Source organism: Sinohyriopsis cumingii, chromosome 2 (genome assembly GCF_028554795.1).
Source record: "Sinohyriopsis cumingii isolate HCF-2022 chromosome 2, ASM2855479v2, whole genome shotgun sequence".
Taxonomy (NCBI): domain Eukaryota; kingdom Metazoa; phylum Mollusca; class Bivalvia; order Unionida; family Unionidae; genus Sinohyriopsis; species Sinohyriopsis cumingii.
This window is the reverse complement of record NC_142962.1, coordinates 8,204,031-8,226,693: the sequence shown is the minus strand read 5'-3', so window position 1 is coordinate 8,226,693 and position 22,663 is coordinate 8,204,031. Positions and strand designations below refer to the sequence as shown.

General features: G+C 35.4%; 1 protein-coding gene across 3 annotated transcripts in view; it reads right to left on the bottom strand.

Moving 5' to 3' along the window:
• Positions 1 to 22,663, bottom strand: part of LOC149804310 (inositol-trisphosphate 3-kinase B-like) — a 113,056-nt gene that overhangs the window by 4,359 nt on the left and 86,034 nt on the right. The window contains exons 1-6 of one of the 3 annotated variants that reach the window (XM_089938724.1): positions 21,357 to 22,058; positions 15,232 to 15,334; positions 13,246 to 13,386; positions 9,711 to 9,838; positions 7,052 to 7,201; positions 2,011 to 2,112 (exon numbers count right to left, since the gene is read on the bottom strand). In XM_089938724.1, the coding sequence (XP_089794850.1) occupies positions 2,011 to 2,112; positions 7,052 to 7,201; positions 9,711 to 9,838; positions 13,246 to 13,386; positions 15,232 to 15,334; positions 21,357 to 21,482 (750 nt within the window). In that variant the 5' untranslated portion in view covers positions 21,483 to 22,058. Of the gene's footprint in view, positions 1 to 2,010; positions 2,113 to 7,051; positions 7,202 to 9,710; positions 9,839 to 13,245; positions 13,387 to 15,231; positions 15,335 to 21,356; positions 22,059 to 22,663 lie in introns of those variants that run through there. The other 2 variants (XM_089938718.1, XM_089938711.1) reach the window with 2 other exon arrangements.

Here is a 22,663-nt window from a genome sequence, read left to right as displayed (position 1 = left end):
CTCTACTTCAAGAACTCACTTTAAACTAGTATCTTATTTATCACTACATTCTACTTTTTCATTGCAGATATATTGGTCTACATATTGTTTGGTATGTATATACATATGTATGTATGTATGTATGTATGCATGTATGTATGTATGTATGCATGTATGTATGCATGTATGTATGCATGTATGTATGTATGCATGTATGCATGTATGTATGTATGTATGTATGTATGTATGCATGTATGTATGCATGTATGTATGTATGCATGCATGCATGTATGTATGTATGTATGTATGTATGTATGTATGTATGTATGTATGTATGCATGCATGCATGCATGCATGCATGCATGTATGTATGTATGTATGTATGCATGCATGCATGTATGTATGCATGCATGCATGCATGTATGTATGTATGTATGTATGTATGTATGTATGTATGTATGTATGTAAGTATGCATGTATGTATGTATGTATATATGTATGTATGCATGTATGCATGTATGTATGTATGTATGTATGTATGCATGCATGCATGCATGCATGCATGTATGTATGTATGTATGTATGTATGTATGTATGTATGTATGCATGCATGTATGTATGTATGTATGTATGTATGTATGTATGTATGTATGCATGTATGTATGTATGTCTGTATGCATGTATGTATGTATGTATGTATGTATGCATGTATGTATGTATGCATGCATGCGTGTGTGTGTGTGTGTATGTATGTATGTATGTGTGTGTGCGTGTGTGTGTGCGTATGCATGCATGTATGTCTGTCTATCTGTATGTATGTCTGTGTGTGTGTGCGTATGCATGCATGCATGTATGTATGTATGTATGTGTGTGTATGTATGTATGTATGTCTCTGTGTGTGCGTGTGTGTGTGTTTGCGTATACAAGCATGTATGTCTGTCTGTATGTATGTCTGTGTGTGTGTGCGTATGCATGCATGTATGTATGCATGTGTGTATGTATGTGTGTGTGTATGTATCAATGTATGTATGTATGTATGTATGTGTGTGTGTGTGTGTGTATGTATGTATGAATGAATGTATGTATGTATGCATGCATGCATGCATAGATGGATTGATGGATGAAATATGTATGTCCCCATTCATAAATATTTATATATGCATATATACATATATTTATTATAGGAGTAATTGTCTTGCTTGGATATTTATCAATGTGTAAATTTTTACTTAATCACCTACGAAATAAATAAAGTCAGAAGGACTTGATGTTAACTTTGTGAGCGATTAAGAAAAGTTTACACATCGATAAATACCCGACCAAGATCATTTAATCCTTATAATTCCAATTCACTTCCTTCCTGTCAACAGATTTCATCAATAAAACATTCACTTTTACGGAGATCGAAGTTTGCATTCTTTAGCTTCTTAACTGCAATAGAAGACATAGCATGATCTTCGCTAGTCAAGAGTAGATATATATGCATTTATATAGATATTAATATATGCATATAAATATAGATATTAATATATGCATATAAATATAGATATTAATATATGCATATAAATATAGATATTAATATATGCATATAAATATAGATATTGATATATGCATATAAATATAGATATCAATAAACGCATTTACATATTGAGACATGAAAAGCTGCCAATTGGCCTAGACTACGAAAACGGGAAGAAACCAAAACCGACTTTGCTTTTTTATGCGCAGACGTGTAGAAAGTTATAGATTTATCCAAATCTTGCAAATCAAACATAAATGTTTTCTCTTCATTAACTATATACAGGAAGGACCAAACTTGAAAACGGAAACTCCCCGTGTCGTGTTATTTTTATTAATGATTAAAAAGTCTTCAGCTTGTGTTAATTTTTTAATGAATGGAAAGTCTTTATGTTGTGTGATTTTATTGATAGACTGCAAATTCTTCCGGCTGTGCGATTTTGTTCGTGAATGAAAGTTTTCACGTTTCATGATCTTTTATTGATGTAATATATCCCGACACAAAGACCTTACCATCACTGTTTCATCGTAGTCGATAAAATTCTGAAGTTTTCTTATTATGCTTTCTCTGCTTTTTGTGGTTTTGAAATTTTTTTCCGATTCCCCATTGCTTTTCTGAAATAAAAGATGGAAATATGAGAGAGAGAGAGAGAGAGAGAGAGAGAGAGATCATGTATTTGTGGTATCAGCGTTCTTCGTCAATCTTGTTTCTTATAACTGGCATGTACAAATAAAAGGAAAAGAGCAGTTACCTATTCTAAAATCATAAGTTCGGCATATGTTGACCAAAACTATCAAGTGTCCATAGAAATATACTGTATGTATCCGTGTATAACACGAAATAAATGTGAACAGTGTGGATCCAGAGCAGATTAAACACATAAAACTTGCGACGGCGTATCCGAATCTACGCCGCTGGATACGCATTATACACGAGTCGACATGGTTTTTAACAAGAGAGCATTGAAAGGCACATTCTATGATAGTCCACTTTGTAACCACGTGGTATACGCAGGACATTATTGAATAACGGATGTCAATGACCTGGGGCTTTTATCTGGTCTTGAAATAAGCATACCGTGCAGAAACGATTATTTTCTTATCAGATTTACCATGACCGTGACGCTGACCTTTTGATCCCAAAATCAACAGGTATCTTTACTAATCTAAGTGCAAGCAATCCACAAAACTTGGTCAAGAAACTTCCTCTATAGCATAGTTTATTCAACAAAACCTTCTATTATTTATGGCCACAATGACATTCATCCTTCGCCTTTTGATCCTCAAATCAAAATACCTCTTCCCTACCAAAAGTGCAAGCCTGCCACACACTTTGGTGGTATAAAGTTATACTAAAACAAATATCTTTTTCAGTTAGTGATTATGACCTTTGCCTGTTTGACCCCTACCCGAAACTCAATAAGCTTCTTTCTTACCAAACTTGCAAGTCATACACACACTTTGGTGAACAGAAATTGGTGTGCATTAATCATTTTTCTTTTTCAGTCGCAGTAAAGATGACCTTTGATTTTTTTTACCACAACATCGAAAGGCTTCCTTTTTAGCCGAGTTGCAAGCCACCCACACAGTCTGACCCATTCATCTTTATTTCCTCCTAACAACACAGAGAATTGGTACAGCCACGAGAATGACAAGGACATGACGTACGATTAGATATATAAATCACAAACTCATACATATATAATTAGGAATCAACTCGTACATATATAGTTTGGAATACATTTTGTATGTGAAATCTTGATAGCGTTTTCTACAGATTTATGGTTCACTCGTATATTCTCGTATATTCTCTAACTCAACATAATATATGACGTACACACAATACAATTATCAAATTTGGAAACTAGGAGAGATTTTGCATCAAATGCATGAACACTGATACAATCAAAGCTGTGCAATCAAGTTATCTCTGAGGTAACCCATCAGGAAAATTTTGAGTTAATTCGTAAGTTATCCATAAAAAGTAAGAAACAAACAACAACAAAAAACAACATTCCGATTAGTTGCAAAATTCGTGTAAACTTCCTGCAGAAAATATAGCAACTGATATCATAAAATGTATGTCGACTTCGGGTCATTCAGTCCACAGGTATATGGGAATTCCCTTCATAGTAAGTGCTGAACAAGTTCTTCGCCAGATATATTATGAAGATAAGTACCAAGTACAATATCAAAATCATTGATATTATATGACCAAAATATATTCCTGATTCTTCGTGTTTTTGAACATGAGATAAGCATGTGCGCAATAACATCAGTATGCGAAGTATTGTAGCGTTGGCAAGTATCTTGGTGTGATCAGAAGCCTAGCTAAACTTTAGACCAGTTTAAGATGTTTGTTTGACCAAGGTGTCTGCCACAAAATGACAGGTGTAATACAGTGATGTGTATTTTTGAATCTTCGAAAGGATAGATCATTTAAGCGATTATTCTCATATTTATTTCTGGTACTTCATTCAATCTGGTTCCACTCCTTCCTAGCCGGAAATGTCTTGTTTTTTTTACAAAAATATAAATAAAATCTTTCATGTCTTATCTGTGAAGAATTACAAATTAATCGGAAATAAATCCCATTTGTTTCATTCCTGCAAAGAAAAGTCTGCAATCCCATTCAAAATATTATTTTAGGTAACGTATTCTCAGCCATATGGCATAATTTTCAAAGGAAATATAGTTTTATTTTATCTGTTTCAGGGACAATATTCAGTCCAAGAATGTTTTTCGCTCAGTGAAGATCTGGTCTCACATGAGAATTCTTTAATGTGCTTGACACATTGATGCTGAATTACATATAATATATTTATGCCTTTCGATTCAATCGTTGACCAAAGTTCGTAACCATAAAAAGCTGTGGGAATGGTTAAGGTGTTAAATCTACATTCCGTTTTCCCCAAAATAAAGGATAATGTAGAATATATAGATAAACTGACCGGGACCCAAACAACAAGTAAAATCAAGGTAACATGTAAACATTAGTAACTGAAATAATGGTATGCAAATAACAGCTGTGCAAATGTCAAACGTAAATGTTTAATGAGCTAGGCCGGTACGCAAAATGTCAATTTAGGCTAATTCTTTAATACATATTGTCTCATGCCATAGGCATGTCATGTTTTGTTTATGTTCCTATTACTTTTTCGATTTGAAACGCTACAAACGAAACGATACATTTTTTTTAAAATTTCAATCTTAATTACATAATACTGTCGTGCTATGAAGTAATAAATTTAATTTTGCATTTATTCACGTTATATATACATATAACATTGGTTCATCTCTCTCTCTCTCATATATATATATATATATATATATATATATATATATATATATATATATATATATATATATATATATATATATACAGTGGAGCCTCGTTCATCCGGACACATTCGTTCCCAGCGAATATGTCCGGATTAACGAATTTTCCGGATAATTGACTCATGCACATTTTTTATTGTACGATATCACCACACCGTATATATGTACATGTATATGCTAGCTTTAAATGTAATGTACTGTATATTCAATAATGGTTGAAATAAATTAATGAATACATCTATTAATTTGTGTTTATTTCACATTATTATAACATGTGCTTGTACGTACATATACAGTAAATAGAAGTTTAGACGATTAACACATCGAACACATCACACTATTTTCATGTACATGTATGTACTGTACATACATTTATTATGTCAATTTCCTGAAGAAGTCTGTAACCTTTGTTTGCCTGGATTCTTTGAAGCCCTATACTGTGCACAGCTTAAAAATGTCAACTGTATTTGCACAGCAAACAATAAACTGTGATTGTTACATACAATTGGTAAACAACAAAGAGGCTTAATGACACTTTTAATTTATTTACCATATGTTATGTCAAAAAGCGTGGACGATTTGATCCCAGTGTGTTTATTTAATTATTAACACCCCCGTCGACGACTAGCTAAAATAGACATTGTTTATACAATCGCTGGTTACAATATGGTCACGCTACTTAGTTATTGATAGTGGCCATAGATTCTCAAGGGCTTCACTACTGTGTTTAATGTATTATCCTTCTGATTGTATTTTCACATACGATTTTTCAAATTTTCTTATTTTTGGACAGATTATTTCCGGATTATCGAGACAAGTTTTAATGTAATTTTACACTTTGGTCCCCGATTTTGATTTCCGGATCCGGAACGCGGATTTCTTGATTAACGGAGCAAATTAACGTTTAGGAATTCCGTTCCCGTTGAATTATGTCCGGATGGCGAGGTTTCCGGATAAACGGAGTCCGGATTAACGAGGCTCCCCTGTATATATATATATATATATATATATATATATATATAGAGAGAGAGAGAGAGAGAGAGAGAGAGAGAGAGAGAGCTCTGGCTGTCTAAGTGGTTAGGGCGCCCTCCTCTGATTCGGGAGGTCGCGGGTTCCAACCCCGGCCGAGTCATACCAAAGACTTTAAAAATGGTACTAGCATCTGCCTCACTTGGCGCTCAGCATTAAGAGATTAGTGTTAGAACTGTTCGACCTGGTGAATGGATAATGTGAATGGGTGGGACATCATGCTACATGTCTGCGGCATGATGCCACAATGCTAGACAACACTATAAACTGCTACACTACAGACATCGTAGCGATATAACTGAAAAATTATTAACGCTACGTTAACGCTAAGTTCAAATATATATACGCGCGCGCACATGTTTTATGAGTATCAGTTAATAAATAATTATAATTGATTTTATCTCTCTCAGACTTTTTAAAGTAACGATAGCTAACATTACACTTGTCCGCTCATATCAAGTTTTAAAATATGGCTAAAGATTGATCTATCCATGCACGGCAATGTGAATTCGTTTTTTTTTTATTGGTAAAATTTTTTATGTGTCTGCTAAAAAGCTATTTTCTTTATGATACGTAAATTCGTGGATGAGGAATTTTATCATATTGTCTTTACAGATTGGTCAATGTTCGTTGGGTACTTATTAGCAGCCACATGACGCCCTACAACCACTGCTCCGCGTAAAATGGTCAAGCAACAGTATTTCTTTAAAGCTGACAAAGGCAGTACAACCATATTTACTGTTTTCCCCTCAAATTTAGCGTTGCTTCTGTGATCTTGTACCATTCATTTTTTGTTCTGTCTTCCTAAGTACACTAACACAATGTATTCATTGCCATCAATACCTGTCATTAACCAGTCAAGCCACATTCGCTAATATAGATACAATAAAGATCTAATTAGAAGAAAATAAACACAAAAATATATCCAAAGTGATTCTCGCGCTCTTGGTGGGACAGTTACTGATCCCCAAAATCTATAATTTGCGGAATTTTCGTGGGGATTTAATTTTTGCCATATTCACATTCTACCATTATTCCGTGGAAATAAAATCTCTGTAAAAATACAGTGAGCACTGTATAAAACCACCCAACGTACAAAATAGTCGAAACTAAAATACTTCCTAAAATCGAAGAAAAAAACGGTATGGTGAAAACAATAACTATGCTATAAAAAAAGAATGTTTACCCTAATCCCTTCTATCCTGAATCCCATCTCAACCGATGAACTCATCTCATCTCTCCATTGCATGTAGCGTGGTTTTGTGATGGCACCTTGGGCATGTTCCTCTGGTGTTGGGGCTGTTGGGTCAACTTCCAACATCTTCTTGTACATGTCCTATATTACACGGGTAAAACAAAAGTATTAAAATAAAAAATGCTGAAAAACAACACGTGGGCGAGGAAATAAAGCCTTTAGTTATCATCCAAGATAACATTTGATAAAATAAACACGTTTAACATGTTCCTGTAGAGTTAACTTCTGAATCAGTGTGTTCGTATTTGAGTGTTTACCCCGAGTTAACAGAAAATATACCACATACAAAACTAAAAAGGATTCCGCGGAACACTGCATTGCGCATGAGCATGTAGTTTTATTATACGACTTACAAAAGCATTTATATAGCCCGTCCTTATGGGACTTGTTTTAAAACTATAAACCATACATCAAACACACATTTGTCTGATGTTCTTTGCTGTGTTCATCATAACAACTATGTTTCCTTTAGGCAACCCCTTTAAGATTATTCCCAAACGCCAAAAATATGTTCTCAGATGATCCAGACTGCGATTGCCATAACAACTCGAGTTTATCTCGGAATCAAAAAAAAAATATTTTACAAAATTAGTATCAACGCTCGGCATGTTCCGTCTCCTTTGTTGTTTTCTATTCCCTTTTCAGAGGTGATGTGAGCTCACAGTCCGTCAACGAGGTTTTAGACGGTCCTCGAACAATTGAGAAGAACCAAAAGACTTTTGTTCTCATATCTCACCGAAGAACACCCATTAACCTCTGAACAACAAATATAGCATATCATTCTCGGCATGTTCAGCCATCTTTGTCTTGTCCATTCCTGCATCAGAGTTGGTTATTAGTTCTCAACCTAACAACAACGTTCGGGAACAACGTTCTTGACGTGAGATCAAGAAGACCTATGAGAATATGTCAAGAATTGTCTCTCTATTAGACGCAAAAAAAGACCAATAAAGTCTCAACTCAAAATAGTAGCATATTTGAACTGACACCTCTTTCGTTGCCACTGGATACGTGATAACATATTGTAATAAATATGGAGTATGCGCATTTGGTTATAGCGCCTCGTTTTAAGGAATTCTTAGATTTGTGTGATTACTTGTGTGATTATTGGAATTCGGCGCAATGGAAATATTCCTAGCCCGAATAATTAGCCAATTATTAGGAGCAAACGTCACGGAGTGAAGTGTTAGTGAGTTTCAATGATACCATGGTTCACTAGTAGCGAATTCAGGCCAAAACCGAACGAATGTCTCTGTCGTAAGATAGTCCATATTAAAATCTAGTGGTGTACATTGGTGGTGTGACTGCAGTGGCAGTATTTACGGCAGGAAACTGGCAAATTACACAAGGGATTAAATAAGAAGGAACTTGGCAGATACCGTTTATGTCGCCATGGGGGCAAAATGTGGTGCAGTTATATTGGCGAAATATGCCTGGAAAGCTTACATTGACTGGCCTAGGGGATACTCGTATATTTTCTAAGGCGTGAACGGTTGACGGTAGGGAAACATGATGAAGATAAACCATGCAGACGTGCGGTTGATAGATATTTGGCAATTTGTTTTATCTGTGGTCTTGCATTAATTAGAGTAAAACTTAGGTATAGAATGGACACGTCGGGCTTTCAAATTTACAGCTGAAGCTGTATGGAAGTCTTTGGAAAGTTGGGGTAAACTTATGACTTCTAGCGAGAATCGCGCCAGGGTTTGACAACCGCTCTGTCAAGTAAGGATCCTTGGCTTGTAACAATATAAAATTATGGGGCAACACAGCGAACAGTTTTAAAAGTGTTCTTCATCTGCATCGCACTTAAAATGTTTGTATGTCTCCATTTTTTGACAATGAATTCCAATTAAGTTACCTCTTTGAACAATCCGTTAAAGGAAAGAAAACGCATATTGGAAATTTTGACAAAACTCGCAAAGTTCAGTTTCTGTGAAGATGTTAAGCATGAGATGTTACGTGTTGAGAAATCTGAAAATGTTGTACGCATTACAAAAAGTAAAGTACTTATCAGTGTACAACGTGCATCCAAAAACGAACAGCGAAAACAACAACAATAATAACAATACTAACAGCAAAAACAGCAAATATTATTATTATTATTATTATTATTTATTATTATTTAGTAACGATACCACAAATGTTCACGAATGGCCCATCCGTCACGTGGCACAACAAGTTATATTATAATAAAATCACTTAAACAGTCAGGTATACTCGCACAAGCATTCACATATTTCATTTGATTTATTAATGTACACTATATTGGAACGCAAAGAATGTTCAAGATTGACTTATCTTTCGTCCCTTTTGGGATGCTATACGTAATGACATATTAGTACACAATACATTACATCTGCTTTTGTGGGTATGACGATTAAAAAACGAGAATATGCCGTCAAATTTGCCGTTGAATAATGCGCAAAGATAAGGGTCTACGTTATAAGCTAAGAATCATACAAAGAAAAAAAAAAAACAGCGATGAACCAAATCTGCTACAATATTTTGAAACTACATATTTAGGTTTATGTTGATAGGAGTGGTGCGAGGATAACTACGGGCATCGTGTTCTCCGAATCACTAGTACCTTTCTAAGCGTTGGTTTTTGCATGGCTTTAATTAGTTCCTCCTCAAGGTATGTTCTAGTACCCATCTTAACATCCATCACACAGGGGGACTCGAAGTCACTCAGAAGGTCTTGTAACTGAATATAGCCTTGCTTTCGTTAAGGAAATTCGCCAATTTTATGAAACACACCTATTTTTACACGCACATGCACACGTTCTTCCATTCAAAGAATAGGAACTACAATAGATTTGATCTAGGTAATTAGCAGACGAGTCTTTAAAGCCAACTTTACATGCATGGTGGACAAAAGCTGGCAGCTGGTCATATATAAATATTTTAAAATCTACCATTTTCAATAAAGTATATTAGGACAAAAGCGGCATACAAAAATCATTCTGTAGACTACCAAAGTTCAAGCTCTTTATTAACAAACGAGGGGTATGTTTTTTTAAAAAAAGAATATTAGTGCTCTGTACAACAAAAAGAGTCCTTCATTAATACATTAGCGTATTTCATCAAAGTATTCCTCTGCACCTCTATACACCTTCTGTCTGTTTATCCAATGATGAAATCCCATTCTGTACGTATTCACCATGATGAAATCCCATTATGTACGTATTCACATTTTAGTATGTTGTTTATCCAATGATGAAATCCCATTCTGTACATATTCACATTTTAGTATGTTGTTCATGCACTGGAAAACTGCAATTCAAAACCACATGGCGGTTTTCAAACAACCTGTCCCTCAGCGAATCTTTGATAACGAGATCCGGTCAAAAATCTCTTAGCGGTAAACCAGGACCACATGGAGGAATGTGTCAGAGTTGGAATACTCTACGTCGTGAGGACGTTTGTCACGGCGGTGCGTTATCATGGTGTAGATGGATACCTCGGGTATCTGTGCGGTTGTGTCCAACTTTCGGAAACCCTTTGGAGGCATAGAAACGTAAAGTAAAACGGGCAGATCCAGGCACTGGTGCCTGGAGATCCAGATGACTGGACCTTTTGCATCGAAAAATAATGCGCATAGAACTATCTCGACAGTACTACTAGTCTAGCGATTTGTGGTTTCTGCTAGTTTTCTCAGACACAAACTATATTATTTTCTCTAGTCGGATTCAGCAAAGAGTAAACCCATGTATCATCACCTGCCAATGTCATGCAAACGTGTCGGTTCCTTGTTTTCACGTATGGCGAGAAGCTGTTTAGCAATTTCAGCCCGAATCTGTTTTTGATCAGCCGTCACCAAATGTAGCGCAAACTTTTCTAAACTTCGAAATGATTCCTCGGTATTTTAAAAACAGCGTACGAATAAATGTCTGTAATACTAGAAATATCTTCCCCTGTGTATAGTGCATCATCATTAGCTATCCCATTCAAGGCTGTAATTTCCCTTTCACCTATCGTAACGTGAATCATCCTTCAAGAATTCACGACCATTTTAAAAGAATAAAACTGCATTTGAATAGAAGGATATGACAGGGAATTACACATATAAACTTTATCCAGGCGGACTTGAAATCAGAGAGATCTCTAAGAGAACCCTGATTTTACAGCATGCTCTTTGCTCTGTAGCAGACTTGTTCTCCTACAACAATTTGCACTACTGTCATCTGCTTATGTTGCGACACATATATATGCAGATGTTGGGCGTGCTACAAATCGTTTTATATAACGTTATTTTGTTCATCGATCGGTATTAAATATTGTTGAGAACATATTCAAAAATTTTCAAGTACCTCTAGTAAGTACACGTCGGCTTCACGCCAAAATCAAAACAAGCATACACCACGTGTTGGCCATTAATAAAATCAACTACAATACACAGTTCTAAGAAAAAATAAAGTTACATTGTTGAGAGGGTTTATGCATTACATATTAGAAAAACAATCAATACTCATTACTTTTTGTGAAACTAAATGTTACTGTTGACATAATATGTAGTTTTAATGTCATATGTAAACAATAATACTCAAGAAATAAGAAGTAAATTGTATCTATTCTCCATGCCATGGGAAACAAATTGTTGATGTTGTTGTTGTAGGGTTTAACGCCATTTTTCAGCGCACGATAGGCTATACATGGCGGCCAGTATTAATAGTGGAGGAAGAACCCGGGAAAACCCCGGAAAGAACCATCGACCCACGAGAAGCTACTGGCAAGCTTTCTCACATACCCACGTTGGCTGAATCCGAGACTCGAACCCACGCAGACAGAGGTGAGATGGTAGTGATCCGTACCGGACAGCGCTTTAGGCCACTCGGCAACGGAAACAAATTGACAATTTATTAAGTAATGAAGACGATTTGCTTTCCTAAAGATTTTTTAACATTTTCCAAATCAGCGTTAACACAATTATATATTGTTTACAAATCTCTGCTGATATTATAAATTATTGATATAAACTTTACAAATACGACTGCTTGTTGCATTTAACATTAGTACAACAAAATTCGTCATGGTCTTAAAATTGTCAGAGGATATCTTCTAAGTTCACCATAAACAACTGCATTCGTATCTGTGGTTTTACTCCCAGAATATTCTTTAGAAATGCCACATAACCATTTTTGAAAATCATTTGCCTAATAAAAATCCCAAACCTCCCCGCCATTTGTAATTAGAAGAAAAATATCATGTTAAATAATTAAATCAATACACGTTTAGTTTTTCATACTTATTTTATAAAATAATTGGTTTGCCAGTTTCCTTTGTGAAACAGTATACTTCCCAATATAACTGAACATTACACTAAGTTAATAAAATCCTTCCACTAACTTCAATGTCTTATTACCGCGATGAAATGGCTGCAGATCACGTCATGCGAAAAGGGTCCATAGCAACAGTAAGCAGATCCCGTCATGCGAAAGGGGTCCATAGCAACAGTATCGATAATCTGTATTTTTGTGTGTAAAAGTGTACGTGGAAGAATGTTGATGGGTACATTTATTTTTCAGTTCGTCTTAATTAACAAGCTGCTATAAATTAGAACCGCTTTTACTTAATCCGATTCCACGTCATTAATCCCTACAATAGCACAAGTAATGTTTGGAGTGCAATATTAACTTACTGCTGATTAATTGGAAATTAATTCCATTCATTTAATAAAAATATACTTACAATCAAGTGCTAACTAATATTCTGAAAGGTAAACTAGGCTGTAATTGTATGGTAGAAGAAATATTTAAATTTCGGAAGCAATGGCAGCGCACCAACAATATTAATTAATTAAGTAGTAGTAGTAGTAATACGAGTAGTAGTAGTACGAGTAGTATTAGTATTAGTAGCAGTAGCAAACATTTCATTATATAAATGAAATAAATCAAAGCATAAAAAACACAAGTGGTTCATAAATTCATCATGTCTAATGATGTTGTATGCCCTTATATACTTTATATCGTTCATATAACAGACCTGACTGTAAGTAGAAGGTAATCATAGATTATAACATAACTAACGTAACGTAACGTATTTTAACGTAATGCAACTCAACGTAACGTAACATAACGCAACAAAACATAATGGAGTGTAACAGGTTAGGACATTAAGGATACGTTCTCCATTTTTCTCCGTGTCTCCTTTGTACTCGGGTACATACGGTCGCAGTAAGTCTTTCATCAATTTTGAAATGGCCACCTGTTCTCCTTTATCGTATTTCTTTAATACGGAGCCCTGTTCTCCAGCTTGAAAATTCCCTGTGATGAAATTAATATGCATACAAATCACCAGGATATGCAATGCCATCTATAAAGAAATTACTGCATCATTAAATTTTTGAAAATTTTCCCATCTTTAACTATTATTAGTAAGTGGCGCGCCACTAACTACTAATAATCATGCGTTTCATTTTCGCGATTATTAATGTATTCTATGATAATATTCCATTCCGCAATGTTAAATTTTTGCGAGTTGGTAAGGATCGATTAAATTGAACTACATGACAATTCACTAACATAATGAAAATGGTTTCATGTCACAAAGGAAACAACGCAAGAAGAACAAAATATGTAAATAAATAAAGAAAAAACCAAGCAAACGAAGAGAAACAAAGAAAAAAGCGAACAAACAAAAGAGAGAAAGGTGTTTTTGCACGCCATCGCAAAATACCCGCACCTTGAAAATATCTTCTGATTCAGATCGAAAGCAATTTGTGCAGTTCTAATTTGATAGCTCCCAAATTCTCGCATCTGCTTTCCCTTCCTCATCACCAAATACGCCCCCTCCTTCCCGATATTTATCACTAGGCTACAACACAGATTCATTGAATATATGACGTGCCTTCCTGGCATGATTCCTTGTACAAAGTTTAAATAAAAAATTAAAAATAAAATAAAAAATGCCATCCTTCATATCATCTATAGTAGGTAACAAATTCTTAAGAACTTATATATCCTCGCCTAACAGCATTAGTAAGTTTTCAAATATTACAATTTACTCAGTGCTAAATTACTATCGAAGGATTTTGATTTGAAATGTTCTAATTTTGACACCATTAAAGACCCTATTCCAAAGGCTTTGGAGCCGAATGGGCGTTATAACCTAATCACGTGTTGAATTATTTAAGAAATATACCCAAAGGAATTTTTTTTAAAAATCATCAACAGAAAAAGGGTAAGATGCTTTTTTAATCTTAAAAGACTGCTCGGATATTCTGAGGGGCGTGGTAGTGGAAGGCTGGGGTTCCACTATACTTGTATTTGGAAGTTTACAACCAACCTACATCCCACTGGAATGTCGTTTACTAAATTTAAACTGATCTTAAAAGCCTTCAATTTAATGCACAAGTCAAGTCAAATCAAGTCAAGACGAGACGAGACGAGACACGAAACGAAACGACACGACAAGACACGACACGACACGAAACGATACGACACGACACGACAAGACAAGACAAGACACGACAAGACAAGACAAGACAAGACGGTAGTATAGTTTTTACCTTTTAACCTCTGTTTCTGGGCCACAATGGTCAGTTAGAAGATTAAAATCAAGAAAATGGCACGGAACTCAAGTTATTTTGCGGAAAATTTATCATCAAGTGCAAGTTACTTACAAAGTTTAGAAACGGTTAATGACAGAGAACTCAATTTATCATACATACACATACAATTGAACAGACGGCAAGATAGACAACATCAGAATATGGTATGCTCTTCCCTAAAAAAATCGTATAAAAAAGAGAGAAAAAGAATACTTTATTTGGCTAATTCTTTCTAAACTTCGTCTTTGTAACTAAGATATGGCATTTCAAAATAATACACAATCAGCATTCAATCAAAACGGCTCTGATGGGCGTGCATAGGTATGGAAATAATAAAACCAAACATGAGAATCTCTTTCAACCATAAGCCAGTCAAATATTACACCTAAAACGTAATGTCCTTTGTGACTGGTTGACGCAAAATCTCAAGATCGAACTGAGTTCTGAACACCTTCTTGGCTGAGTAATAAAATACCAAGAAATACAGTATGGGTAATAACTAAAGAGATCCTAGAAGAGAATCAGGGATTACATCGCAGGATATTAAAGAGAGATCTACCTTGATGTCCAGCAAGCTGTATCCATGGATAACGTCGCTTTTTGAACTGCTGAATGAATGGAGTCCACTGCACAATGTTTCTGATCTTCTTCCATGAACTCTGCTGCACAAAAAAGACATAATTTCAATGAACATAGAAAAAAGTGTAATTCAGTAAGTCAGTCTGTTGTTACAAGCTGCTCCGACAAATGTGAGTATGTGAGAAAGCTTGCCAGTAGCTTCACGTGGGTCGACGGTTCTTAACGGGAGTTTTCCCGGGTTCTTCTGCCACCAGCGATACTGGTTGCTATGCAACGTCATCATGCACTGAAAAATGGCGTTAAACCCCAAGCATCAACAAAAGTTGTCTGTATTGTGTATTATTACAGTTTAAGAATTTTACATATATGTTGGTTCCCTGAAGTTTAAACCACGTGATTTTCCATATCATGTTAAAGCTTGGTTAATATTGGTTTTCTTTTTTTCGACTGGTCTAAGACAAGTCATATTAATTTTCTTTTCATTTTCATTTCTCATTTCAGTTCCAACCTATAACAATATTAGTTCGCCTTTGCTCTATAAATAGAAAATTCATACAGCAGTGCTCATTTCATATTGAATTTATAAAACACCTTGAATAATTCCAAATTATTCAACGTGTTTCTTAATGTTTATTGAACTGAACACAACAAGTTAGATTTTGTTTACATGAGGAAAAATATATAATTTATTTTTTAAATCCAAAATAGTGTGCTGAAACGACTTTCAAGTACATTCCGATGCCTCGAACGTCATAATATAATTTAGGTGTTATTATACGTCAATCTGAAAATTCTACTTTCTGTTCGATGAGAGTGCAACAACTTGAACTGTTTGAAAGAGACGATTGTTTTGCATGCGATGGAAAAGGGAGAGGATGTTCCGATTGATATATGATTGTAAGACGGAAATATTATATGGGTTTCTGAGCGTAAATAATACAGCAGCCGTGTAATAAATCATATATCACACTGATCAAAGTGTATCTATATAATATTTCATGATAGTTGTATTGTCATGGAAATATTAAATGGTCTGAAAATTGCAAAGTTACAAGATTTTCAGCTTGGTATGTAATTACATAGTTACACAAAGCGCGATTTTTAACTAGGGAATACATATCGAATTTAAATTATTTATATCATTTTTTATTTTTTTGTAAAGAATTGTCGTACTTCTAAAGCTTAAATAAAGTTCACTTATAAAACTGAAGAATGTATAGCTACAGAATGTATAAGATGCTGCTTTATACACAATATTTAAAAATAAGAGTTTTAAACTGCACATTTTTCCGTCTGGATTTCTTGATAGAAAACTTGAATGGTAAGTCTTACTTGTTAAAAAATAAGCAAAAATGTCAGAGTAATATGACTCCACCTAAGGCTTGTGGCGAGCTCCTACATTCATTTTAAAGCACTAGTAAATAACACGTCATATTCATTACTTATTTCTTTTCCAGTAATGCATTGGACAATGGTATACACGACTCACGTGCCATATACACGTGTCACGCTCTAATAAAAGACAAATGACGAGCACGGCGTTGCTATATGATTAGTGCACAATCTGGCGGTGAATTCCTGCAAGAACCATCACCTAAAGTAATAACTAGAATAGGAAAGAACAGTACTAAACTATTGAGGAAACAAAAAAAAAAATAAAAACACTCCGACCACATTTAAACGGCACAGGAGTCGAAAACAATTAAAGTTCTGTTAGATAAGAATAGATCATACCGTAATATATTTATGAGCGAAAAGAGAAAACAGAGAGAGAGAGAGAGAGAGAATGAGATATATAAGCAGTACGAGCCCAACGAGTAATGTGAGGATGTGTGAACTTCACCTTTTAAATATTCATTTTGATTTCTGTACAATCTTTATAAAACAAATATCAGTATTTAAACAAGTCTTGTGATATATTTAATTTAATATATAAATGGGCTGAAATGTGACACGAGTACAGCATATGCAGCTACATTCAGTTTCTAATTCGTTCATAAATTTGCACTGCTATGTTGTCTGAATTGTCATTAAATGTTGATATTCCAAAATATTATGATACATGTAATAATAGGTCTAAATTAAATGTAATATAGCATCCCTACACAATTTACACTAAGAGACAATGAAACGTGTCACTCAAAACACTAATCTGACATTTAGTACACCGTCATTCTTCACTTGGAGTATTTTCCCACAGACCCGTTTTAACAGGTGATTTATGATTTCACGTCCTAAATATCATGACAGGTTAGGTCACTTTTCATATTTTTTTACTAGATATTCTTCCAATTGGATACCAGTTTTTAAAATGTTATACTTCTGTCCTTTCGACAATTTTACTCCAAAAAGACAGCGGATTAATTTTGTCCTGTTCGAAGAAGACGGTTTGAATATCAATTCCTTTTGACACTAACATCACTATTCTCTAATTTAACCAGAAGTTATATCTTCCTAAATTCTTATGAATTATCTTTTCATGCCATATCCAAGGACAGAACTATATATATATATATATATATATATATATATATATATATATATATATATATATATATATATATATATATATATATATATATATATATATATATATATATATATTTGTACTGCTCTGTAGTGGATCCCGAATTTACTCTGCGTGTAGCATATTGACACAAGTGCTTCTTCGTAAATGACCGCTCCGGTGGCCTAGTGGTTAGAGCGTCCGCCCCGGATGCGGGAGGTCGTAGGTTCGAACCCCGGCCGAGTCCTACCAAAGACTTCTAAAAATGGTACTAACAGCTGCCTCGCTATGCGCTCAGCATTAAGAGGTTAGTGTTAGGACTGGTCGGCCTGGTGTCAGGATAATGTGACTGGGTGGGATAGCATGCTATATGTCTGCTAGTCCGATAAATCAACAAATATATATTGATACTGATGAACGATGTTGAAGGTCTGATGTCATCTGTTCATTGAACTATGCAATTTCGCTGCATGCAAATCATTCCGGAACAAATCAGCGTACACTTTAGACACATACCGGTAATTGGTAACAGCTATATCAAGCGCGAAATTCAAAATGGCCACATGACAGATGGTTGTACTATTCCAGGTGGATTTACAAGTCACCAAACATACGATTGTTCAGGAGATATAATCTACGTGTCACCAAAAGAGCCCTTCAGCCGACGGTAGCTGCACAGCCACGAAAAATACCGGTAAGTGTATAAAATATAAATCGATGTGTGCAGCCATATTTGATTGCAGGTAATTGCAGCTTTTAATGAATAAGTGATAGCAGCCCCTCAACCGAAAATCAATATCATCACGGGTGAAGGACTGATTTATCGGCCTAGTCTGCGGCATGATGCCCCAGTGCTAGACATCGCTTTAAACAGCCACACTGCAGACATCGCAGCGATATGACAGGAAACTTGTTAAAGCTACGTTAAAAATCTAAAACACACATACACACTTTTCGTAAATGCGTTATATTCGTAGAAATTCATTTTGGAATTTTTGTATAAAATCCAGATTTGCATAATTACTTGTCAACTAAGGCCATTTAGATGGAACTGTAGCTGCTTGACGTGTCGTGTTAAACAGGAAAAACCCAAACAACTACCACCCCCACCCACCCCCCAAAAAGATTATTTGGTTTACTATAATTAATATTAATTTAAAATCCTTGCAGTATTGTGTAAAACAATATAAATTCTTCTGGAGATTTGTTTAGTTCTTAGCTTGTAGGACAATATCATCTGCATAAAGAAGAAATAAAACGTCGAATAACATTGTAGCATCATCATGTAGAAAATTCATCTGAATTCCAATAGTTATTCTGACACAAAGATAATTCTAAATCATTAGAAAATAAATAGTAAATGAAAGTGAGAGATCTTCTCCTTGTCGAAGATCATTATTACAAGTGAAAAAAAGATGTTTCTACACCATTGAACTTAATACAAGATTTTATACCCTGATACACACACACACCATAAACATCCACCTACATCATAACAAATATGTTCTACCTGGCTGACAATAAATGTCAGCATTAATTATCGCAAGCAAGATTAGACACCTAATGTGGAAATACAGTACGGTCGAGTGCTTAAGTATGCGTCGTTGATGTAGAATACCACTAGCATCCAAATTCGCCGTTTCACAGAAGATTATCTGAGACATATCATATATGAGAGAGAGAGAGAGAGAGAGAGATGATGATGATGATGATGACGATGACGATGATGATCTCCTTCTCCCTCTAGCTGTGTTTCCATATTCGGTCTATCGCCCCGGACTCGTGACCGAAAGGGAACAAGTTTGAATCATGTTATTGGATCACCCAAGCAGGTAGGCTACCGTGGCGCGTCCTTGGGGAAGGCACTTTACACCAATTGCGTGTATATGTTTTGTATAAAATTATCAACAAGTGGTCATCAGCAAGCGTTACGCGCTCTAAACAACACTAATGACCAACACGACTTTGCTATGTAAGTAGTACATGAAAGATGATCGACAAGATCTACTGATCATAAACATCCACCTACAGCATAACAAATATGCTCTAACTGGCCTACATTAAATGTCAGCCTTTAATTATCGCAAGCAAAATCTGACGACACCTAATATGGAAATACAATACGGTCGAGTGCTTTCGTATGGGACATTGATGTAGAGTACCACTGGCATCCGAAAACATCGTTTTACAAATAGACTTTCCGACATACGTCATATGCGGGGAAGACAGAGACGGATAGAGAGAGAAATAATGACGTGGATGATGACGAGGATGATAAAACTACGGCTGATAGTTATGCCCAAGTGTCTAAACGACCATAATTATGGCTTCCTCTAGATGTTCTAAACCTTCGAAATGGATTTGGCTTTGCAGAATCTTGGCACAAATCAGATGTTATTTGACAGATTTTTCTTCATAGCAAATATGTAAACGAGGAAACAATTTCGATTTTACGTCTCGTGAAGTTTATTTAATAAATGCGCACTGCGTGCTCGGAGATACCTTATTCCCCATCCCCTCCGGCATATCGTTAAAGTCAGCGGTCTCATGGATGCTAGGGCCGTGATGGGTCAGTGCTTAGCGTGCCGGACAATAAGACCGAATGAAAGGATGCGAGTTGTAATCTTGTAATTGGGTAAGCCCCGGTCGGCTACCGTGGTGCACCTTACTCCAACATGTGTAGCTGTGCCGTAAAACACCGAACCAATCCAATAAACAAAAATAGATAACAAAAATAGAAACATGAACAAGTACGATGACATTTTTGCACACAAACAAGAAACCTGCTTTTGTCCAAAATTAAGGAAGATAATCAGCATGTGAAGTAAATCAATACAGAAACTGATGGAAATATTACAAAATCGAAGTATCTAAAAAATGTATGGTATATTTATTTAATTTATCTCTCAGCTTGCAATAGTTTAAATTACCGGGGGTTGTTTGAAGAAAAAAAATTCAACACAAACAAGTAGAAGCTGATATTGTAAAGAGAAGATGTTTTTAAACATTTGATTTTGATCAAGAAAAAAAGATCGTTTTAGAGTATCCAACTATGGCAATATTTCTAGACATTGCCGGGAAAACCGCGCGTGTGTGAGAATAAATGACAATGATAAATGTGCCAATATGTAAACTTGGTCAATATCTACCATTCTAAATAAAATTTAAAAACACTTTTTGAACAGTTTGGATTTTAAAGACTCTTGTGCTTGCGAGCTTTTTCGTCGAGCATAAAGACCGGTAAATGTCTCTATCTTATCGATTCTCTTTTTCGTCGAGTGTAAAAATCGATAAATGTCTCTATCTTATCGATTCTCTTTTTCGTCCAGCATATATCTCGATAAATGTTTCTATCTTACCTATTCTTAAGAAATCATCTTCCTTGATAATAGAAGTGCAAAATGGAAAATTGTTCGTTTGTCTGTCATTTGACAGATTTACAGGATAATTAAATATGATGAAATTCTTCTTGATCTTGATATAACATACGTGAAACAGTGAGAGAGAGAGAGAGAGAGAGAGAGAGAGAGAAAGACAGAGAGACAGAGACAGAGAGAGGGGGAGGGGTGTGTGTCAAAAATACCCCTGTGTATACTTGCCTCAACTGTCATTTCTGGAATAAGTGTATCTGGGACAATGATGAAGTCCCCTTTGATTTCAAAGCCAGTCGTAGTTAGGTAGTTCACTGAAGGGGACAAGGCAGCCATAGTCTCTGTACAAGACATCAGGATGATGATGGTGATGATTTTAAGGTAAGTCCAGAAGGAAACTTGTATCCACACTATGTCTGGCCAATTTACGTATATCCAACAACCGACATAACAGTGCTGATACTTCTCTATGTCAAAAAACACAGATCGTCTTATGAAATAATCAACTATTGCTTCAAAGTGCAAAAAAAAAACCTTCGAATTATATGTTGAAGACAATTTACGGAAGAGCTATCCTGGAGGATTGTGTGGACAGTTCTGTCGACAGGTAAACACATCCAAAACGTTCAACGATAAAGTTTACAAATGTGTTCGTATGCACGATACCTATCATTAGTTTCCGAGGATATAGTATCATCGCGTTGTCTCCGTGTCGTCTGCTACCAATGAATTCAACACTCCGTAGTATTCTGTCAACCTGCCACTCAGAGGCTAAGGGTTTTATATTGGTCGCGCTGCCTTTCACTTTCATACATGCATACATTAACATCAAGCTATTTCCATCAATCTGATAAATGAAGTAGTGCCATGTTGGAAAGTCCACGAGAGATCAAATAAAAGGCACTGTGTCTACTAATCAGAGAGTAATGGGGGAATTGAGAGGCTGGGTTAATGTTACACTTTCAATAATTTTTATAGCATCAAGGAAACTGAATTTTTTAATTTACCGAGATCTATCTGGAAATTTTCAAGGCGGTCAAAAAGTACATAATAGCAACAAAGAGATTTTCAAGGCGGTCCAAAAGTACATAACAACAAAAAAAAGATTTTCAAGGCGGTCCAAAAGTACATAATAGCAACAAAGAGATTTTCAAGGCGGTCCAAAAGTTCATAATAGCAACAAAGAGATTTTCAAGGCGGTCCAAAAGTACATAATAGCAACAAAGAGATTTTCAAGGCGGTCCAAAAGTACATAATAGCAACAAAGAGATTTTCAAGGCGTTCCAAAAGTACATAATAGCAACAAAGAGATTTTCAAGGCGGTCCAAAAGTACATAATAACAAAAAAAAGATTTTCAAGGCGGTCCAAAAGTTCATAATAGCAACAAAGAGATTTTCAAGGCGGTCCAAAAGTACATAATAGCAACAAAGAGATTTTCAAGGCGGTCCAAAAGTACATAATAGCAACAAAGAGATTTTCAAGGCGTTCCAAAAGTACATAATAGCAACAAAGAGATTTTCAAGGCGTTCCAAAA